Source organism: Apaloderma vittatum, unplaced genomic scaffold, assembly GCF_000703405.1.
Source record: "Apaloderma vittatum isolate BGI_N311 unplaced genomic scaffold, ASM70340v1 scaffold18201, whole genome shotgun sequence".
Taxonomy (NCBI): domain Eukaryota; kingdom Metazoa; phylum Chordata; class Aves; order Trogoniformes; family Trogonidae; genus Apaloderma; species Apaloderma vittatum.
In genome coordinates this window covers 5817-28151 of record NW_009698755.1, presented here as the reverse complement: position 1 = coordinate 28151, position 22335 = coordinate 5817, and the positions used below count along the sequence as shown (strand labels likewise).

The 22335-nt window shown below is 38.4% G+C and overlaps 1 protein-coding gene across 1 annotated transcript; it reads right to left on the bottom strand.

The window, feature by feature from the left end:
- Positions 1-205: 205 nt before the first annotated feature.
- Positions 206-22082, bottom strand: STX17 (syntaxin 17). Its single transcript, XM_009878143.1, has 7 exons — positions 21901-22082; positions 14691-14756; positions 8922-9141; positions 3570-3688; positions 3436-3486; positions 1266-1352; positions 206-516 (listed from the first exon to the last, which is right to left on the bottom strand). The coding sequence occupies exons 1-7, from the start codon at positions 22021-22023 to the stop codon at positions 277-279; spliced, it is 906 nt and encodes a 301-aa protein (XP_009876445.1). The 5' UTR covers positions 22024-22082; the 3' UTR covers positions 206-276.
- Between the last annotated feature and the right edge of the window lie 253 nt (positions 22083-22335).

The following is a 22335-nucleotide window of genomic DNA, read 5'->3' as shown; positions in this document are numbered from 1 at the left end:
GACACTGTGCAAATTTGGCATGAAGCACCTGTCACCCATAGAGCATAGAGCTCACCTAAGAATTTTGTAATTATAAGTTAGCCATAGAATTTTCAAAGGACTGATGTCACCACATCTGAAAAAGACAAATTCTGACATTACTGTTTCGCCCCTCCCAAGTAACAGTACCCTTGTCAAAATTCACACAACTCAGCCTTGTATTTAAAGCGTAAGGCTGCAGGTCTGTCGTTAGCGCGGCTACTACACTTCTGTTCCTAGTTGTGATGAATCTATACTTCAGCTGGATTTTTTGGCACTTTGGCAAGAAAGCTCTGGACAGCTGGAAGAGACCTGCTCCATCATTTTTTGTTTCCTTCTTTGTATCAATTTTCCACCTGTGAAACCCAAAATCCCACCACCAAGTGCAGCTGCAATTCCTGCCACTTTGAAGCCTGCGAGGAGACCAATAGGACCCCCCACGACTCCACCAATGACTGCACCTGCCACAGGCAGAGCTGCCAGCTTGTATTTTGCAGCCTGTAAAGGGGAGAAAAGAAAAAGAAGAAAAAACAGAACTGTTAGAATACTTGTCTGTGGTGATGTGCATTTTTCCCTCGTTTCTCTTGGCACTAACTTGAATGCTCAGTGATAAATAAACTTTACAAATTAGTATTTAAAAAAAAAAGATCTACTATCCCACATGTATGACAGAATGTACTAAAAGCAATTCAGAATTGAGGTCTCCAATGTATGCAGCTGTGAACAGTCCTTTTAGATGGCTCTGGCTGATGATGCATGCTGTTTCTTACCTGGTCTCCATCACTAAATCAACTGAGAAACTGAGAAAATGCTCAGACTTCTCAGCAACACGCCTCAATCTGGGTTTGTGGCTTATAAGCAACTGTCACCAACATCTACATAGAATGGGATTGAAATTATATGTAATCATCAACCTGTTTTACGCTTATTTGATTCCCGTGAGCCCATCACTGAAGGCATTTGTCTTTGCAGGCAAACCAAAGTAGCATCAGAATAGCATTTCCAAAAAAAAAAAAAAAAGTACAAAAAACCCCCAAACAAATTGTATTTCCTAGTAGCCTGGATATGACAGAAAATTACAAGAGAGATTGATTATTTTTTTCCCCCTGCTACCTGTGGGTCATTTCTTCCTTATTTCCTTAATTGCTGGCTCCCTCGGCATTAAAGACGGGAGATCAATGGGGTTAATACAGAGGATTGCTGGGAGGCAGAGTACCATTGATTCAGCAGCAGGAGCAGATCCCTACCTTCCCCAAGTTTTTGGTTCCCTCTTCAACATTCACAGCAGCACTGTTGACATGTTCTTCAATCCTGTCAATCTTCTCCTGCTGGGCCTAGATGCAAAGGAATTATGAGTGCGGTAACCTGCGGGGAAGCAGCAGTGAGCCAATACACACCATTTTAATGCCTGTAATCAGGGCCCCGCAGCAGCTTTCATCTACTGCACACTGCAGCCGGGCAGCCTTAATGGTGGTTCATTAATAGCAGCTGATAAACTGTGCTGAAACTCCAAACTTACTTTAAAAAAAAGAAAAATCTGAACTATTAAGTAATAATACGGTGCGGGTATTATATTGCTGCAGTTAGAGAAAACAAGCCAAAACCTATGATTTCTAAATCTTTCATGTGAATAGATGAATTCGCATTCCAAAGGGAAAAATAATCCAAACTAGCCTTTTTGCTGAGTTTCACATTCAAAAAAATAAAAAAGTCCTATAATGAGCATTTATAAGATCAGTACCAGCCCTAACATACAAAGCAACACCAAGAAGTCTACATAGAAGTGTTTTGTTGTGACATTATAAAACACTGACTTCTTAACTTTACAAATAGAGCAGTGACAGTACTGAAAGTACACTTGACGTTGCTCTGTGTTTTACTGCTTGAGTTTACAGAAATGTTCCATCCTTTCTCCACACGCAGTCAGCCTCCCCTGCAGCCTCTCGCAGAGAACACTGGAGCAGAAGATCAAGGGGGATTGTGGTTGGTTTGTTCTGATTTTAATTTCAGCATTACCCAGGCTGGTTCATGTCACAAAATAATGGGACGGCTAATGCTCAGCTTAAAATAAAAGGCATCCTGAACATTTTTCCTTTCTAATTCCGAAACTGCTGAATCCATTAGCTCTTGCATCTTCACCCATTATGTACTCCACACGCTTCAGATGCTTGCTGTTTTATCTAATGATGGTTTTGTGTAAAATCCAGAAAGTCCTGGGAACAGGAACTTCTCCTCTTTAGCTAAAGCTCCTAATATTGAGGCTACTGAAGAAAAAAATTTTGCAGTCCCTCTGCAGCCTGATGAATCTTCCTTTGAGGTGTGGGTTGTTGGGGATTTTTTTGAATACGTGAAGTAGCAAACATGCAGCAGAACACATTAAAGGTAGCTTATCTATCCCAACTAACTCAAAAGCAAGGAAATTAAACAACTCTCCTAAGAGATGAGAAGTGTGGATTTAAATTCCCTGCCACCAAGGAAAAGATTGGGAACTGATTGTGCAAGACAAAGACCTTTTGGCAGCCTTATGAGAGCACAAAAAGGGCATGATAAAGGAGAAGGCAACTTCAGACTTTTCTAGTACTCCTGAATAAGCTAGAAGAAGTACCTGAGAAACATCCACCCTGTGCAGTGATGGCTGTCGTCACCATTATGATTAGAAATCATAAAAATGAACAGGTCCTGGGTAGCAGTCTGCGCTCCACACGGCAGAGCTTCTGCCAAGGACACGGGCTAGAACATCAGTAGCTGCTCTGGCAACAAGACCTTAGGGGCAATTACCAGCACTAGTGCTGAAAAAGAAGACTGCTGCCTCCTGAAAAAATTACCTTGACAGAGCCTGAATGAACAGGAAAGCAAGAAAGATACTTGTAGCAATGAGTCACTGATGGACCGAAGGAAGAGTCATCAAGTTTACTAACCTGATGGGGCAGCTGAGTAATTAAACTAATGCTTCTGAACATGCCTTTTTCTTTTGATTTTTCAAGTGCCAAGAGAAAACTGTCACCTTACTGCGAGACAATTTGATTTAAACATTAGATGCATCACCTGCAACTTTGGAAAGTATCTAATGTATGGGCTTTGACACTATAGGTGTATTATCCATAGGCCCCAAGCAGCAAAGACAGCACCTTCATGCAGGCATCTCAGCACACTGTGGGGAAACTACTCTGCCTCTACAGGCATTTTCCTAAAGTTCCAAACAGTGACTAGGATTTTGTAGTCTTGAATATTGGACTGAATAAATGCCATTACAGTTATTCTGCTATTCTGTCACTTTGATCACGTGATACTAGCTCAGTCTTAGCTCAGAATATGGGCAAGACGTATTGTTCATCCTCTTTTTCCCCCAACTAGGAGTCGCCCATTTGCCCTTTTTGTGTATAAGACTCTAGGATAGAATGCAGAATTCATACTTACGCTGACTAAGAGGGCAAAATCAGTCACCAACTGGCTAAGCTGAATCAAGTCCTACAAATAAAACACAAATGTTATTTTGTAACAGTTGCTAAGAACAAGAGCATCAATGCGGCAGTAAGGGAGTTCCAACATACCTCTTCCAAAGTTTCCCAGGACTCAGCTGCGTTTTCTTCCTGAGGTATTTCGGGAAGGCGAGAGTAAATCTGGATTAAACTTTGGGAGCCGTCCTTTGCTTCCGTGTTATATAAAGTTTCTGAATGAGAAACATGATGCTTATAAAAAAATGCACTGAAGCAGAATGCAAGTGATGTGCAAAGTTAGCTCTTAAAATTTTCTCAAGGATAAAATGGTATTTAACATAATTCAAGCCAAGGAACAGCCTGGAAAATTACCATATAGGGAAAAGACAGTCTTACTCACAGCACTAAACAGTTTCTTAAAAGGAAGTTACTGCCAGAGAAATGGATTCATTTCGATCACCATACTTTCACAATCAGTTCTGAAAATTATATTAAATTATACTCCTGAACTCAAGGTCAGTTAATTAATTTTCTATCAACGAAGCTAACAGAAATGAGCTTGGGACAAAAACTTTTTGTTTACATACGATGCAAAAAACACTGCGCTTCCAAAACTGAACAGAGAGTTTCTTATTTTATGATTTATTATTATGCTACCAGTTTGCTTTTCAGCCATTCAGGACTAAAAGAAGCTGGAAGAAAAAGCTTCCAAAGTAAAAGTAGTTAAAACCACATAACGCGCTGGGGCCACTTGGGTAATGGTACTGTGAGGCTGACAAAACATTTGCAGGTCAGAGGTGTGAAGGAAATGTTCTCAGGTATCTTTCTAAGTCGCCTGGGCTGAATGCAGACGACTTTAGGACAAAGTAAGGTGGGAAAAACGGGGGCCGAGAGGCAGCCAAGTGGCACAGGGGAGAGCAGACACGACCAGACACACAGGTACCTCCTCCTGCCAGTGAGCCCCCTTGTCGGCCGCTATGGGTGTAACAGGCCTGCGCGTAATTATGGACAAGTTATTAAGCGGTAATAAAGAATAACAAGTTTGGCTTGTTGTAGCAAGGATTAAAGAATAGCCTGAGAGTACGACAGGCAGACTGGAGAATGTATGTGTGTACACGCAGTGCAAAGATCACGTCAGTTTAGACAGCTTCAGTTTCTGAAGGAAGAGAACGTGTCAGCAGGACATTCTTTCTTTGAGAGGGCAGTATCGGGAGAAAGTTTAATATGGGGACTACTGGTCTAACAACACTAAAGTGTAAACGATGCATTAAAACCTTCAGAAGCAATGAATGTGCCACGGTACTACAATAATATATAAATGTTACTAAAATAGATATGAAGAATGGAAAACAAGTAATTATATTCATAAAAATATCGCTAATAGTGCATGCTTATTCATGGAAATAATTTGAGTTAAAATAAAAAATGATACATTTTCATAACATTTGTCCATTTCTCAACTTTTCTATCCTAGTATCTTGTAATACATTAAGGACCTAATCTTCCTACTCTCAGATCAGTGGAAGTCTAACATCATGAAGCTGATGATATTCATCCCTAATTACTAAGTAAGCAGAGTAACAATGATGGAATAAGCAATCTGGAGTTGTATTTTGGGCTTGTTTTTCCATCTAATTATTTCTACCCTTTTTCCTTCAAGAATCCAGGCAGGGAAAGCACTCCACCTTCTACAATCAGCACCTGTTCTTCCAGAACGCATTTGTGATTTGTAACATCAGATTAATGAAGGTTACATTCTCAGTTCTAAAACACTGCTTTTTCGTTTTCAGCGAAAATGTGTGCATTTTTAGAGAAACCAATTCTGCTACGTATTCTGACATTTAACGCTGATTTTGAGTATTTTATTCCATTGCAATCCTTCACAATCTTATTTAAAAATCAAGTTTTCTCTGCCAAGAAAAGCATACTCTTCCCTAATCAGCCACATACACACTACATTGGTTGAAATTAAAATATTCATCATTCAAAAGCAAAAAAAAAAAAAAAAAAAAGGTCACTAAGCAAAACTGCCTCCACACAAGTTATGTTCCCTACTCTGGTCTGTCCTTAACAATCTATGCTGAGCTATTGTAGAAAAGCACATCTTTCAAAGTACATGAGTGATACTGAAGTTTTGCATGACACATGTTCAAGAGAACTTAAAATAGCAACTAGCTTTATGCTGTTTTCTAATAACTAAAAATCAGTGGGGAAAAAAATCCTCAAGAAAATTCTTTACTTCAAAAAACTAAGATGGAGAACAAGAAGGGTAAGAGAATGTGAAGTCCTATTTGGGCTGAAATTATGATTATGAAATTTATATTCGCTAGTTCACATTTTATCAAGTCTAACCAATTTTAATGGAACTGAGAATGGAAGTTCACTTACAGCATCTCCATGGAAATGCAATAATACAAACCACCTCTGCAGAATTCACAGAGCAGCCTCGCACCTCATCACACAGAAGATAAAAATCTAATGCGGTAGAAGATTCAATACGTTGCTTAAAAGATTTTAGTAGTTTTAAGAACAGAGTCTCACCTTTTGTTAATATTTGTTTAAAATGCAATTAAATTCCATTTCTGAGGATGGGGAAGGGGGAGAAGGGACTACATCATATCACTGACATGCCTCCTAAATGGGCAATTTGAATTTGTAAACTCGTTCCGTCTCTACCAGGCGGGAAGCAACATGCTACAAAGAACGGGTGCACCAAAGCTCTTTTGATTAAGATCAGCAGCCAAGATTTGCTTTCAGGACTACAGCCTCCAAGCACAAAAGAACAGGCAATATATTGCACCTGTGTTAGCAATTCAACAGAGATGCTTTCACAGGCAGGCAAACTTGAAGAAAAAAAAAATCAAAAAATCTATTTAAGTGTATTTAGTTGTCTGCCTGTCTCTATGTTTCTTTTTAAATGGGGTGAATTATTTCCATATTCTTGAGCAGACTTGCAGGAGCATGTCATTCCAGTAATATTTTTCTTTCCTTCTCATCCCAATCTTTCTGATCAATTTCTTGTCTCTCTGAAGTGCTACTATGCTCAATGTCCTCCACACTTTAAAGGTATTTCAGATTAAAAAGGCAGTCCTGTTCTTTGAAATTAAACTCAAGTTCCCATTTACCACCTATGTAAGTGTTAGAAAAGCAGTAAGTCAGGACAAGGCCTTTCCAGTGAAATACCAGAATGTATTGAGGACAACTGCAGAAAGTTAGCAAAAGAAGAGATATTTTAAATTTAGTTCTGATTGCAACAGAGAAGAGCTCACAAAGAGCCTGAAAGTAATGGCTAAAACGGATGAAGGGGATCAGTGAATACCACAGTTCACTATTCTAGAACTTTGAGTAAAAGATTGAAGACGATGAACTCCTCGCAAAAGAGATATTCTGCAAACTGATTAACAGGAACTATGGGGAAGAAGCTTCTAAAGGATAAAGGACTGCACAAGAACTGGCAGCCACTTATAAAACAGACTATGCCGGAGATGACAGCAAATTTTCCTACTGCAGTGGAAAACGTTTATGGCTTCAGCAAGAGCTCTTCAGTGCCCTGGATAATCAAGAATTTGACACACAATTAAGATGAGTACAAGCAATAATGTAAGCATGTAAAGTTAATAGCACAAACACTAGGACATGAGTAAACTGCAACTACCAAGGGGCATAAATGGTAAAAAGAAAGTTTCTACAAATGCTTCTGAAGTTCGAGGACGACAAAGGAAGTGTAAGTGGATTGCCAGGCAAAGAAATAAAATGACAGATGACCCAGGGAAAAATTAAGTCAATCTTTATATAAAAAGGTAGCTGTAATCAGGTATTTGATGCAATTAATTTAAACAAGAAAGGAAAAAAAGGATAGGCTGAAACATAAAGAGAACAGGTTAAAAATAATGTGATAAGCTAGAATCCATTTAAGTCCTGAGGGTCTGATGAAATTCATTCTGAAACTCTAAGCATAATTCTGAGAACTTCAACAAGAGGGTCCAAGAGGGCTGCCAGAGAACAGATTCAGTTATCTTCCTTTTTTGGAGGGGAAGGAGAATGCAGCAAGCAGCCAGAATTTGAAACCCACAAAGATATTGGGACAAACTACTAAACAATCAGCTACAAGACGCCGAAGGTGTTGAAAAAAATCAAGATTCGTGTGTCAGAAGCCAATGCCGTGGGTTTTATTGACCTGGTAAGAAGACAAAAATTTTTGACCATGAGGGTAGTGAGACACAGAAACGTGTTACCCAGAGAGGTTGTGGAAGCCCCCTTCCTGGCAGGGCTCAAGGCCAGGCTGGACAGGGCTTTGAGCAACCTGGTCTAGTTGGGGGTGTCCCAGCCCATGGCAGGGGGGTTGGAACTAGATGATCTTTAAGGTCCCTTCCAACCCCAACCATTCTATGGTTCCACATTTGATGTATCTTAACATTCATATCTTAACAACTTTCTGACAGAACTGCACATGACATTCTCAAAAGCAAGGCCAGTCTCCAGATCTACTTTTCTTTTCTCCTTGTTTGACCACTAGATTTGCTAGCTTGTTAATCATACTTGAAGAGTTCTTGTAGTTCTTTATGTAGCAACATGAAGGGTCATGAAATCAAATCTGATGGTAGTTCTACAGTGCCATTGACTGAAAACACTCCTTCAATTTTAGGACACATGAAATTTTCAAACAATTTTAAGCAGCAATCAAGGTAATTACTACTATGCGGAAGGATTTAGCCCCAATGTAACCAACTTCCTCACTGATCATCAGCAGAGAACAGGAGTGAGTACCGGGGCATAATAAGGGCCTTCCCTGCAGCCTGAACGGCAGAACAAAGAATGAAAGACATTCTGAGCAGAAAGGGGAGAAAACCAGCGAACACATCTGACCTAGAGCATGTTAGAGTAGGTTTTCAAAATCTTTTATTTAAATGCATTTATATTGTTTTCTGCTTTCTTGTCAGTTACCAGCTCAAAATGCTACAGGAAGAGATGTTCTCCTCTATAGAGACTTGCTCCTCTCTTCCATGTATTTCAGCAGTGGCATATTATACTGTCTGCCATATAAAAATGTTTTCTTCTTGATGTTGCAAGCATTAATTCAATGAAAACAGCCTAAATGATTACTCACATACGACTGAGTGATTTGCGGGGGAGCGGGGGAAGAAACACGAGTTCAAATATTCTGCTTTCTCTGAGCAGTCTTCCACTTCAAGACCCAAGACTTCAAGAACTTTCTCACGGAAGGCCACAGCTATTTAATTTGTTAAGGTACTTTAATTAGAGTATTCTCCACCTAAGACTGACTGACCAACTCAGCCACAGGTGATGAGCAAAGCATGGTCTAGGGGGAAAAAAATCCACTTCTTGATTAACAATTGTTATTCAACCGAAATCTCATTTGCTTACTTCATTTATATCTGGCCAGAAAAATTGTGGACTGGATACAATGATATAGATATAACAGGTACAGAAATAAAATTCTACTACCTCCTCCTACAGTTGCAGATCTGGTTAAAGAGGCATCCTCCTGTCCTTCGAGCTGCTTTTTAAGTTCTTCTGCAGATGCAGAATGGAGCTGCAGGAAGTCTTTTATGGCAAACGAAGCTTCCTCTTTAACAGGGTTTATCATTCTCTGCAGAACCGGGATGTCTTCCTGTCGGACTCGCAAACAGAGTTTCTCCATCTCTCTCATATTGGCACGGAGTTGCTGTAACAGTTTTAAGCGTTATTTTGTAGTTTACCACATAAGAGTGCGACACACCTTGGGCAGCTGGAAAGTAACCATCGTCTTGGTTATCCATTAAATAATCCTAGAAAGTGCCATTTCTAAGTTTTAATAAATTAAGACCAAAAAAAACCCTAAAAAATCCCAGGTCCCAAGCAATCCCTGCGTTCCAGGTCACCTCTTCTCTACATCCCCTTTCTTTCCCAGACTGCACTGCTGGACTGCAGCTGGCTCACCTGTCAAAGACGTCCCCAGTTGCTGCAGTTTTACGATGCTCTTGCAGAAGAGTCCCCCCATACAAAACTACAGTGCTCTGCAGGGAAGGGGTTTCTCCTAAAGATGATCCCTTCTGAGTAAATGACCTGCTTCCCCCTCTCCCTAGCTCGGACAAGAGTCCTATAGCTGACAGTGAGACAGCGGTTTGGTCACCTCAGCCAGAGCTGGAGCTATTCCCCTCAATACTTGGATTTTCTTGCTGTTAATTTTATACTTTATCCAGTTCCACGAGTAAAGAAAGTCAGCCTGTTTTATTTTGAGTTTCAATTAAAGTATTGAACTATTACTGGAGTTATTTCGGTGGCTGTGCTCAATTTAGGCCTTTGCCAAAAGATTTACACAAGTTGCAACCAGTTAAAAGAATATCCAAATAAAGCACATTTTGAGAAGGAATCGCTTTTTGTTTTTAATAATAAGCAACTGTGGTGATTACACCACTTCAGGATACGAACATTTGCGACCCCCAACTGCCCCAAAACTATCATTTTCATTTTGTAAAGACAAAGGAGAAGGATCACTTTCTTCTTTAAGAACATTTATATTCTTTTTTCAGAAGAGTGAATATATTTGTTGGATTGAAATATCAAATATAAGGAAACACATTAGTACTTCTTTAGTTTCAAGAGTTTTGAGAAGATGCAAACTATTTACAAATTGCCAGAAGAGTCTGTGTGCAGGCACCTCCTGTGAGATAAATTTCTCAGCAAAAATAGAGGGGTTTTTTTATTGCCTAGGCTTTTAAAATCTAAAAATGCACAACTTTTTTTTTTCCACAAATGAAAAGAATAAATTTATTGTTTAAATTAAACCACTTAGTCGTTTAGGATAGAGTTTTTACCTAATCATAAAAAATATAAGACTGTAATAAAAATAATATTCACTGCATTACATTATAAGATGATACTATAAATTATATTATTTATTGCCTATTTACTAATTCTTTTGAATATTATTCTCACCACAAAACGAGAGTTTATTAATACCAGCGAGCGCTTAGAAAAAGAAAGGTTTTCTTCCGTAATACAAACCAGGTACAGGTAATGCCTTAGAAAAGAAATGTTGCTTACCTGGAAAAGCAGAAACTGGATGGAACTTACTTTACTTACATACACTAGTAGAATTTTTTTTTAAAAAAAAAAGTTTCAAAAAAGACAGTAGAAATAAAATAAGACAGAAATTAATTCAACAACAAATTGAAGTAACACCGCACAAGCTGTATTAGGCAACCAAAGAAAGAACTACTGATTCATAAAAAAATCACTTGTCAAATTACTATGAGTAACTTAAGAGTACTACTAGCCAATCTAGGCTGCATTAATTAAGGCTAATTGGAGGTAAAACCACCTATTAACTAAGAAAAGACAAGCAGAAAAAATAAATTTTGTGAGATAATGAATTGAATTAGAAACATGGTACCCAACAATTTTCCTCATGCATTTCTCATCTTAATCTACCTTGCCCTTCCTTTACCTTCCTCCCACAGTCTGTCTGTAAGTACGGAATAAGGGAGAATGTCACCACTCTCACAGTCCACCACATGCCAAAATTCTCAATTTATTAATCTTGGAATTTCATTTAAAAGACAAAATGGGACTATCTAGACACAACATTTAATTATCAACTTTGCAGGGGTCCAAATCAAGTTGATCCTGCTGTTTTGTTTCAGGAAATACAATTATTATTACCCCGTCTTTGGCTGTAACGGAGACAAAAAAGAACACACCGAACAAAAACACGTTGTGAAACAGTGACAATTGTTAGTTTGGTCTAAGCTAATAATACTTCCAAAGCAGTTTGTTGGGTTTTTTAAATAAAAAATCTCAGTTGAAATTGAGTTAAAATGTAGCTCTGTGAGGGATCTGTAGAGCCGCAGCTGGGGCAAATTACCAGTACGGCCAACGCACGAGTATAATGAAGGCGGTTACTGTGCAGTGAAAGCACAAACACCCACTCGCTGCTGGAGTTTCCAAACACCCTGAAGAGCACTTCAAGAGATATGAAGTACTCACCCTAAGGAATGGCTAAATCAGATCCGCACTTCCATTGTTCATTATCGCCTTGCTGGTCAGAGAGAAATATTTGTCAGGAAGAAGATGGAGGAATCAGAAGATCATACTTGCCTATTTGGTAGAATTTAATTTTAGCACCTCTTTCCTTGTGGTTTTGGAGGGAGGACTCTCGTTCCATTTCCTGTCAGTTAAAACAGAAGCTAAATGGATTCAGCCTAGCGAGAAAGCTGAGCCCTGCTGTGAGGAGACACAGCGCCCAATTTTTCTAAAGTGTGCACAGATCCGGAGGTAAGCCTGGGAGATCACAGAATCACAGAATGCCAGGGGTTGGAAGGGACCTTGAGAGATCATCTAGTCCAATGTCTCCAGAGAAGGAAACTCCACAATCCACCAGGATGCTGGATTCATTGTACTATGCAAATAAACGTAATGGGGTTTTTTTTTCGGAAAATTAAATGAGAAGTGGCATGGTTTTCACAAATGCTGTGAAAAAAATCTATTGACTCTATCAACACATCCAAAATGGAAAGAAATGGCAAAGTCATACATAATGAAGCTGCACTTGATACCATAAAACAATTTCCTGCAGCAATAAGCTCATTTGCGCTGCTTCTTGTGCTCTCCCAGTATACTTGCGTCATATTCCAGAAACTTAATTTGAAGACTTTTAAAGAAGGTAGAGAAGACATGATCCAAACAATTAAGCTTTGAAGATCCATGCAAAAAAAGAGCTGGCTGAACACCATCTTTTACTGGTAAACCTTTTCAGTCAAAATGAAAATCATAAAAGTGGAGGAAAAAAAAGAAAAAATACCCATTTTTTCCGGTAGCTTTCCAGGTTAAAGCAACACAGTGGAGAGACTATGTCCACCTAGGTACACTTTGCAAAACGGTCTTCTGTGGGCTGAATATAGAATAAAGCCACATCATCCACTAAAAGTATTTTTCCTTTTTTTGTTCAATGCCTTATATCCTCGCTAGTAACTGCAGCATTTTTCTCCTCTCACTATGAATACGATCAAAGCAGTCCTCAGGTGTTACAACAAAATACTGCCATTTCACTGAAATTAGCTTACATCTCGCAATAATTAATTAACTGTGTGGTACAGGCAGCATATACATGGGCAAAGCCTAGCAAAACCACATATTTATTCAGTCCCTAAAGTTTTAACAAGTCCACAGACCATTCCTAAAAATGAAAATCTACAAGAGCACATCGTGAAAACTAACATATGGTATACAGGAGATATTTTCTTAGCCTTTTTTTTTTTAAGGGTGTCATCATGCTTTACACAAAGATTTCCCTGGTTTCTTCCCTTCCCTTTTTAGAAGCTTTTAACGTGGCATCCAGCCATCAGAAAGAAGAGCTATACGTTTACGCTCGTCTATACCTCTAGTATAATTTTGACCATCATCAAAAGTACAACAGGAGTAATTATTCTAGGTAAACCAAAAATTCAGAAAAATGGCTAATTATGTGCACATGGATTAAATGTAGAGTGGCCATGCATATATTTGTCTAAAACCTGTGGCGGATGCCTTGGGTCAATATTGACTTAGGGATTCCTAATGTATTTTTACAACATCTAATTTTGAGAGCAAAGTGTGTGCTGCAGAGAACATTTGGTATCACAATAATTAATCTGATGTCTTCGCAAACAAACAGATCACAAGTCCATTGGTAAACATTTAAACAGCTTACAGCAAACACATTCTACATGTCATATAATTTATTATCAAGTACTCCAGACTGCTAACTGTTTAATTAAAACAAAGAGCTAGTCTCCTCTTCTTATGTGGACCCAGATACTTATTCTGCTCTCTGGGTATGAAAACATGAACCACTTTAATGCACAACTTGTACCCGGATCTAAAAGCCATAAGCATTAAATAAAATACAAGTAAATTTAGTCTGGCTGAAAGTGAAAATGACAGGCTTTAGGTTCAAGGCAAATACAAATGTTTGTAGAGACAAATACAAGTTTTTATTACTAAAGGCACTTAATGTATTTAAAAACATAATCTTCAACGTGATTACTTTTTCTGTAATTATCAACAGATTATGTCTTGCTAAACAAACGATGCTGATCATACAGAGCTCCAGGAGAAGCCTTTCCTGTCCCTCAGATGTGACAATACATTAGAGTACAGACATAAACAAACACATGTTTACTACACCACGCCTGTCAAATGCCATTGTTTTAACAGGCCTCCCACCTTTGAAAGACTCTTGTGATATTAAGAATAATCTTATATTCAGATTACAAGAAACACACAAAAAAAACCCCATCCAAACCTCAAAGGAAAAAAATCAAGAAGATTTATGACTTCAAACATCAACACTTAAAAAAAGCTAAGTAATACCCTCCATTCCTCTATTAATAAAGGTACGTAACTCCAGCTCCAGGATTAAATTCTTCAAAGTTGAGGGGGTTTTAGTTTGTTTTGGTTTTCTTTTTTTATTTTTTAGTCAGGTCTAATTTCTGACAGGACTCAGTAAGGCACTGCAACCACCATGGCAATTCCAAGTATTAGAATTCTGAAATCAAGTGGTTTAGGACTGTGCTATCCCTGCTGGCAAAGCCTGCTTGTCTGGATGCAACGGAGGGCACAAAAGGTTTGTTCTAGTGACAATGTCACGCCTCTCCTCTGAACAACATCTCTGACACCAACACTGCATTATCTGTAGGGATAATCTTCTTTCGCTCTGTGCTATTTAGCAGCACGAAGGCTGATGTCTGGCATTAGGTTTTGCATCACCTTCATTAAGGTGCCCATTTTTTTCAGAAACAGATGTGAGATTCCCTGGGTGCTGAGCTACAGGTGACTCGGCACGAAGTCTCCGAGATGACGCCACGCTGAAATTTCTTCTCTGATGATAATATGCATCTAACAAGATTTGTGCACCAAGCTAGCAGTCCAGATGTTCTGTGTTTGGTCTGAAAATTAACAGTATCCCTTACTGCAACTCCTGCCTTGTAACTTGGTAACGTAAGAGGACAGTCTGCAAAAGACCAGAGAGTGTCCAAACTTTTGTTTGTTCAAGAATCCTGGAACATTTCTGGTTGTATTTTCCTCATAAGACAATTAGGAAATCCCCACCTTTTAAATGAAGTAAAGCAATACCATCTACTTGTCAAATCCACCTGTCAAATATATGTCTCTAGGAAGATCCACCCCCAAGTTAGCCAGTACTACACATGTAATTTAATTCCATTTGTATCACAGTCATTTTAATATCCTTACCTGAACCGTTCGTCCTGCATTAATGTGCTCTTCGTGCAATCTGTCCCAGAGCCTGCATCTCTGATACTAAAATAAAGGAAAAATACTCCATATAATTACTATTTTTACCAACCAGCTATGCAGAAAAAAGGGAACCTTCAGTAAATAATCACTTTAATTTTCCCAAATTGACAGTAAAGAAGCTGAGTCATAGGCATTTCCACTGCAAAATTAGAGAAGCAAATGGCAATGTGTTTTATGAATTGTTTTGTACAATTTACATTACTGAACCGCAGATGATAACCAGGGTTTCAGCATCAGTTTTTAACAATAAAGAGATATTACAGCATCCTGATATTACTGCAGCATAAATCACTTGATGGTCACTAAAACTAACGGCAGAAGGAGGAAAAAGGAATGGAATAGCGGATAAGCAGTGCTGGCCATACAGGACAATAAGGCATCCAATATCCCTTAAAAAGGAAACTGCATTCATTGCACAACTCTACTGCCTACATTTATGCTGACCATTTCTATACAGGCTGTCATGAGAACCATCAGGGTAGATTTGGCACGTGCATGAGGCTCCAGTAACTCCAGTGGGACTTTCCATGGGACAGAGACCATTATTTCATTAGCAGAGAGCAAGTTTTACCGAAGAACTGCCCATCATCACATACAAACCTTTTCATCATTAAAATAAATCAATCCCTGCCATTGGCAGTTGACATCAATAATATAGAGACATTATAATGAGAAAGAGTAATCAAATAATAGAAGTAGAAGCTGTGGCTCCTCTAATATGTGCTCAAACCTTAATTTCTTAATATGCTTTGAAATCCAGTAAAAACCTTTATCTACAGCCTACATCTTTCCTTAATTCTTTTCATAATTTTAGAGGCCACAGCAGTAAGGATCACTCAGCTTCCTAAAATACAAGAACAAATCTGAACTTAATTCTTATTTTCAGAGAATAAAGTTCTTTCATGTTAGGGTTTTGCAGTGCTACGGATTGTGTTCAATTAAGTCATATTAAAGTGATTTTTCTAGGAACCTAGCAACTTCTGCATAAATTATTATGCCATTAAAATTATTGCTCTTGTTCTTTAAAATAAAATGGACAAAAAAAATCTGTATCAATAGCAGATCTTCCAATTCAGCCATCCCTGAATGAATACTGAAACTGGAATTTCTAAGGGTGGAATAGAAGGAGTTTGGGGAAAAACTGCAATTTCAATGACTAATATATTGTCCACATACCAAATAATAAGAAAAACTGTTTTCCAGTTAATAACAGGAAGAATTCCTCAAGAAACCTTAATCTTTATAAATTCCTACTAGAAATTCTCAACATGTTTATGAGCTTTATATATTTAGAAGCTTTATTACTTTGCTTCAAAATTCCTGGTGTGTTAGTGACGACCTCAGAGAATCCAGTGACTTACTACACCCAGAGCAATGACATTCATGTGGTCAGAGAATTTCTCCTTGTTGACTTCTCTTTGTCATCCAACCCAATGCAGGCCCTACTCCTGGGCATCTGTTCACTCTAGGAGGACTCAAGGATAGCAAACCTTGAGAAGAGGTGATATTGACATTATTTATCGTGAACAAATACATGTAAAACTAAGGAATGTCCATGAAGTAAAAAAAAACCAAAACACTATCGGATCCTAACCTGTTAGAGCAGCTCCAGAGGAGGGCCACAGAAATAGTCAGAGGGCTGGAACACCTCTCCTGGGAAGACAGGCTGAGTTGGGGTTGTTCAGCTGGAGAAGAAAAGGTTCCAGCGAGACCCAGATGTAGCCTTTTGATACATAAAGAGTGGTTAGAAGAAAGATGGAGACTTTTTACTAGGGCCTGACAGATCAAGGGGCAACACTTTTAAACTGACAGAGAGTAGACTTAGATTGGACATAGAAGGAAATTTTTTTAAAATGGGTAAGGTGAGACACTGGAACAGGTAGCCCAGAGAAGCTGTGGAAGCCCCTCCCTGGCAGTGCTCAAGGCCAGGCTGGCTGGGGCTTTGAGAAACATGGTCTAGTGGGAGAGAGGTGTCCCTGCCCACGGCAGGGGGCTGGAACTAGATGATCTTTAAAGGTCCCTTCAAACCCAAACCAATCTGTGGTTCCATGATTCTGTGATATTTAATCCTAATTGTGCTACAGCCAAATAGTTTGTATTCTACATCCAAAATGCAAAACATAAGGTTACTCTTAGACACTCAATCTCTTTTTCTTTTTGTCTCGTTCTCTTTTGAGAGCTCTCTTTACATAAAAACCTTTATGCTTATGCTTTGTATCCCTTTATTTCTCCTTGAAAGTACTCAGCGGACACAGAGAAAACTCATCAAGCTTTTCATAATAACCTCTGCAATAATTTATTGCAGCAGGTAATGCTCACCAACATTTCTAAGAGCTCTACAATAAATGCCTTGTATAAATGTAGACATTTTGATGAAGACTGCAGATATCTTTTGATGAGGACTCAGATATCTTAATTTCTCATTTGGTGTCACCTTTACGTATCTTCCCACCCCAACAACGGACCCCAACCAAAGGTAAAAACTGTTCCGCACAACATCCTTTATCTTTGGCACAGTCACAGGAAATGAAATTAAAACTGAAAGCAACAGAGGAGAGGATGCCATGTCTTACAGCCCTTTTTTTTGAGGATAGTTGTACATCACCAATAAAGTTGAGGGCAACTTGCCAGAATCTCCACCTTCCTACACCACCAGGACAATTGTCTTCATCTAGCAGAGGCTAACAGAAAGTTCTAACTCTTCTGGGTAAGTATGCATTTTATTCCCTCTTTTGGAGTGAAAAGCCATCCAATCCACAGAATGTGCTTTAGAAGACAAGAACTCTTTGAGGAAAATACGGAAAGAAAAAACAAAACCCACGTATAGAAAACTGATTTTTTAAGGGCATAATTTTTAAGCCTTCAGAAATTGTCATATGGAAAGTCAGACTTTCAAATAGTTGAGCAGCAATGTCGAAGGATTTATCGTCGCCACTTCCTCTGAGAAGATGTATTCAAGGTCAAATTTCATTATATATTGATTTTATAGTTTCTTCAAACAGTGATTTAGTAGATTAATTGTTTGGACTATCTCTGGAACCTAAAGTTTAAATCAATATTCATGAAATGAGGTTAGAGAGATTGGCTTCATCATAAGTAAATAATGTTGCTGCTCTAAGCAATTTGACATAATTAGTGATTTTTGCTTAAAAGTAGCCTGTAAAATAAACAAGATGAGATTTTACAAAATTATCGTTTTACCTCTAGGGATGTTTGGTTTACATGGCTGAAAGTTAATTTTACAAAAAGTATTTCAGAGAGAATCATTTAAGCTGCTGATAGTTCATAAAAGTACTGTAACACATGTATTATGGTTAAAACGTTAAAACGCAGGTTAAAAAATACAAAATGCAAATTATTGTGGAAGATTTTCAACCAAACTATTGCCAGCATTCTGATAACCTAAAACTATTTAGTGACAGATTTCAAATTTCGATTTGCCCTATTTTCTTTCTCACCTCCTCATAAATTTATCAATAGAGTAAATTCTGGAACATTTATAGTTCCTATGGAAAATTTTAAAAAAAAAGGAAACTTTCAAATTTCAAGAAAATTACACCGAGTGTGGACTTTTAAAAGAATCTGGCATTTAGGGACTATTTTATATATATCAATGTGTGTGTCTTATTTTTTGGTCAATACATAAAAGTTCTGAGGCCATCAACAACCTGAAAATTTCAAGAAATGCCAAAACCAGATACTTTTAGAGTGCGTCAGATTTTTACATTCAAAAAATAAAATTCAACCGCTTACTAAAGCATCTTGGTATTTCACAGTGGTCATCGAATGCCGTTACAGAAACACTACAGCCTGTATTGCCTATAATTAAACTCTGGCTAAGCATGAGTTTCTTTTGACAATGCTTTGAAAAGTTTTAGATCAGAACTAAACTAAAGACTTATTTTATCCTGAGTGTTAATATTTTCTGCATTTCCTTCTAGACACAGAAAATATTAGCAGGATGAACCAGCAACTGGCTGCCTCTCCTCACTGACTTGATTCTGCAAAGCACAGCAATTCCCAAGATCGTCTCACACTGCTGATCCCCTCCATCATCTCTTCCTCATTACTACCTTACCCACATCAAAAGCTTAGCTGTACCTTCAAAGTGCAACAAACCCTTTTTGCATACCGCTAATGTGCTCCATCACTTCCCATTCAGTACTGGCAGGTCAGCTACCCCCTCCCATCAAGAGACTACCTTTTTCCAGTGACCACCTAGTCGTTCCTCACAGGTATTTATTAATTGCATCCTCTCAGTCCTGGATACCTTCCTCAAGACTCTGAAGAATGACATACCTCACTGCTCTACACACATTGATGCTCCTGGTGTTAACTGGAGTGCTGCCCTGAATATACAATTTCTAACCTAATTTTAACATAAGCCAACTACAGACCAAAAACTCACCTCGCTGCAACCGAGCAATCCCTCTTGGTGGATTACGGCAAATTCATTTTGCTTCCATGAGCAGCTGTGCAATTTCTGATTCAAGAAAGAAGTGGAACAGCCTAGCTACCAAGACTGTATTTCAACGAAGGAGCTTGCATGGAAAAGCTATTATTATGATGCTTTCCTCTAGTCACCTCTGAATTCAGCCCTAGTGCCTGTTATTCTTCTTCACTAGTTGCCCTCAGCCAGTTCGACAACCACTGCAGCATACGGGCCATGCACACCGAGAGAGAGATGTACACACCGATCCCTGGAGGCTGTACAGCTCTCAATTTAACAGTCGAGGCTTCTTGCACCCCCACTGTCTCACCCAGGAGCCAGCTAATACTGACTCCTCTATACTTTGGCTGCAATGCAAAGTCACTCAGTTCACTGGCTTTTTGTGGGAGAAGCTGCAGAACAGAAAGCTGCTCCTGGCCACTACAGGACGGGGCTGCTGCAAACTGGACAATTCCAAGGGGAAAAAAAAAAAAAAAAAAAAAGAAAAACAAAAGCTGAATCAGCTGGCATCTAAGTAATGTAATGAATCACACAAATACAGAATAACAAAGAGTAATCAACATGCTGTGACTGAAAAAATAGGTTCTCATTCAGAAGTTATTGCTTCAGGCAAATATTATACTAATACACTTCTCAGTTTGTGAATATTGCAGTTCATATCCTTATTACATCCTTACTAGTAAAGAGGCAAATTATTATCTCCCATCCTTAGCCCTACCAGCCCCAGGTCTTCCTCCATCCCAGTTTTCATCTCGTCCCACGGTCAGTTACCATTTCTGCACGTTTTCCTCCCTGCACATTCTCCTCCCTCCCAAGGTACTTCTTCACGAGCTCCCCACACACACAATTCTTTATCCTCTATTTCCACGAGCCAGGAAGAGTTAACTCTTGCACACTCGCAAGGGAAAGCAAGAGGATGAGGCAGTGGGGACACAGAAAAATCTCCTTCCTATTTTCATTCTCAGATTCAGGACTAATCAAATTAGCAACTCCAGGAATGAGTCCTGCTAATTTCTAAGCACAGGAGCACGCCCTAGTGTTGGGTAAATCTTTAACAATCTTCAGCTGTTGAAGTTCAACCTGCAAAATACTTTGTCAGAATTGTGCAGATTTTTAGAGGTGTGGCAAAATACACAGTCCAGACAAAGACCACCCCACAAAAATATCCCAAATGTTCCAACAGGTCACTGCTTTGAAAAGAAATCATTACTAAGCTGTCAATCACTTACTATCACTTAAACTAAACATTTATTAAAATAAATTACTATCACTTGAACAATACACTACCTCCTGACTATGTTCTCAGAAACAAATATATGGATTTATTTTCCCTCCTCCTCCACAACCAAACTACTCACGGAAGAAAACGAGCATGGAAAACTTCATCCAAAAGGTTACATACTTTGTAAAGTTCCAGTAAAGCAATGGTAAAACTTATGAACAAATGACAGCAGCAAAATGCAAAACAGTCCCAACAACACATTATAAGCACCCTTCAGACCATACCTTTCAGAAACAAACTCATGTTCACCTATTTTCTTCCAATTTCTTTATTCCTTCTCAAGGTGTTAAAAAACAACAATGGGTGTCCTACATCATCCAGGATTACAGACACACTTGATTTTATATACTGTGAATAAGCCTAGTCAAATTAGTACGATGTATGATTTTTTAGAAACATGTAGAACTCCAGAGCTGCAGACACTGACTGTCACTGATTTTTCTGTGCAGGTAAATATAATCTTTTCTAAACAAATATGTCTAGTATGATCATTTCGAAATTTCAATCACATCACTGATATTATGACTGCATGTGCTTTTGAGTGACTATTTTTTTATTGGTGTTTCAGTAAATCTCTTACCATCTTCTTCAACAAACTAATTTCTCGGTTTCCACAGGCTGTATCTAAAGTAATAAAGAGAGACTGAGAATGTTTCAAGTCTGAAATCTGGTCATCTGTGCTGTTCCATTGTTAGGACCATCCCCTGGCCATGCCAGACAGCTCCCTCACACAAAGAGCTCCCAAGAACCGCCAAGGAGCTACAAACACAGAACTGAGGCGATTCTGCACTAGCAATGTGGATGCAGCCGCTCTGTTTTGCAAATTACGAGGATTTCATACCAGGGACATAGGCCATCTCACGCCAGACAACTGTCCTGGGCATTTCTGTTTTACCTGGGCATTTTTATTTCACCTGCACAGGCATTGCCACAGTGTATGCAAGAGTTTAACTTCTCGGAAGCGTAGTCAGTTTCACTGTCAAGTGTGAGCCGTATGGCAACAAGAAGCATAAACACGCTACAATTCTTTTATTATTTACCTAAATAATTCAATCTCTCTACTTCTATCAACTCAGTTAAAAATTATAGAGAGAAAAAGACAGGTATAAACAGTGAGTCACTCAGAATAGTTGGCAGCAAACCACTGTGACTTAAAGTAAGAATATTAGACTGCTTTCTGTACACTAAGTTTTTAACAAAGAACAGCTACATTTCTCACTCTGTAGGTTGACCAGTTACAACAAATGTAAAGGCCTGTGTACACACTAAGTTACCAGACGTAAGTTTCATTTTTCAGCCAAATTTGAATTAAAGCAGTTTATAATCAATTTTTCATCAAAATCTGTATACAATCCTCTAGCATGACTGCCTCTATACTCTAAAAAGAACTACATTAGTAAAAAGCAAACACTAACCTTCTCAATATTTATTTGGTGTTTCCTTAACCTTTCCAAATCTGTTGGAATTGCCACTTTAATGAATTTCTGAATGGCTGGTTCAATTCGACGGAGTTTAACTTTTTCATCATCTTCAGACATCCTAAAAAGCAGCTTTCAAGTCAACACTTGTCCAGTATACCTTCACCAAGGTATAAACCCCTAAAACACAAAAAATTACAGGCTTACAAAAACATATTCATTAGAATCACATTTTAAAGGAAAGTGAAATACGATAAATCAGTCTTTCCAATAATCACATCTATGCCAAAAAAAAAAATATTTGAGCAGTATTAATACTTAAAATCTTGATGCTGTATTTGCATTTAAATGTATTATTTCCATTAATTTGCAGGCTTGGGGGATGATTTTTCATAGATAAAATTTAACACTAAAAAAAATAGCTAAATAATT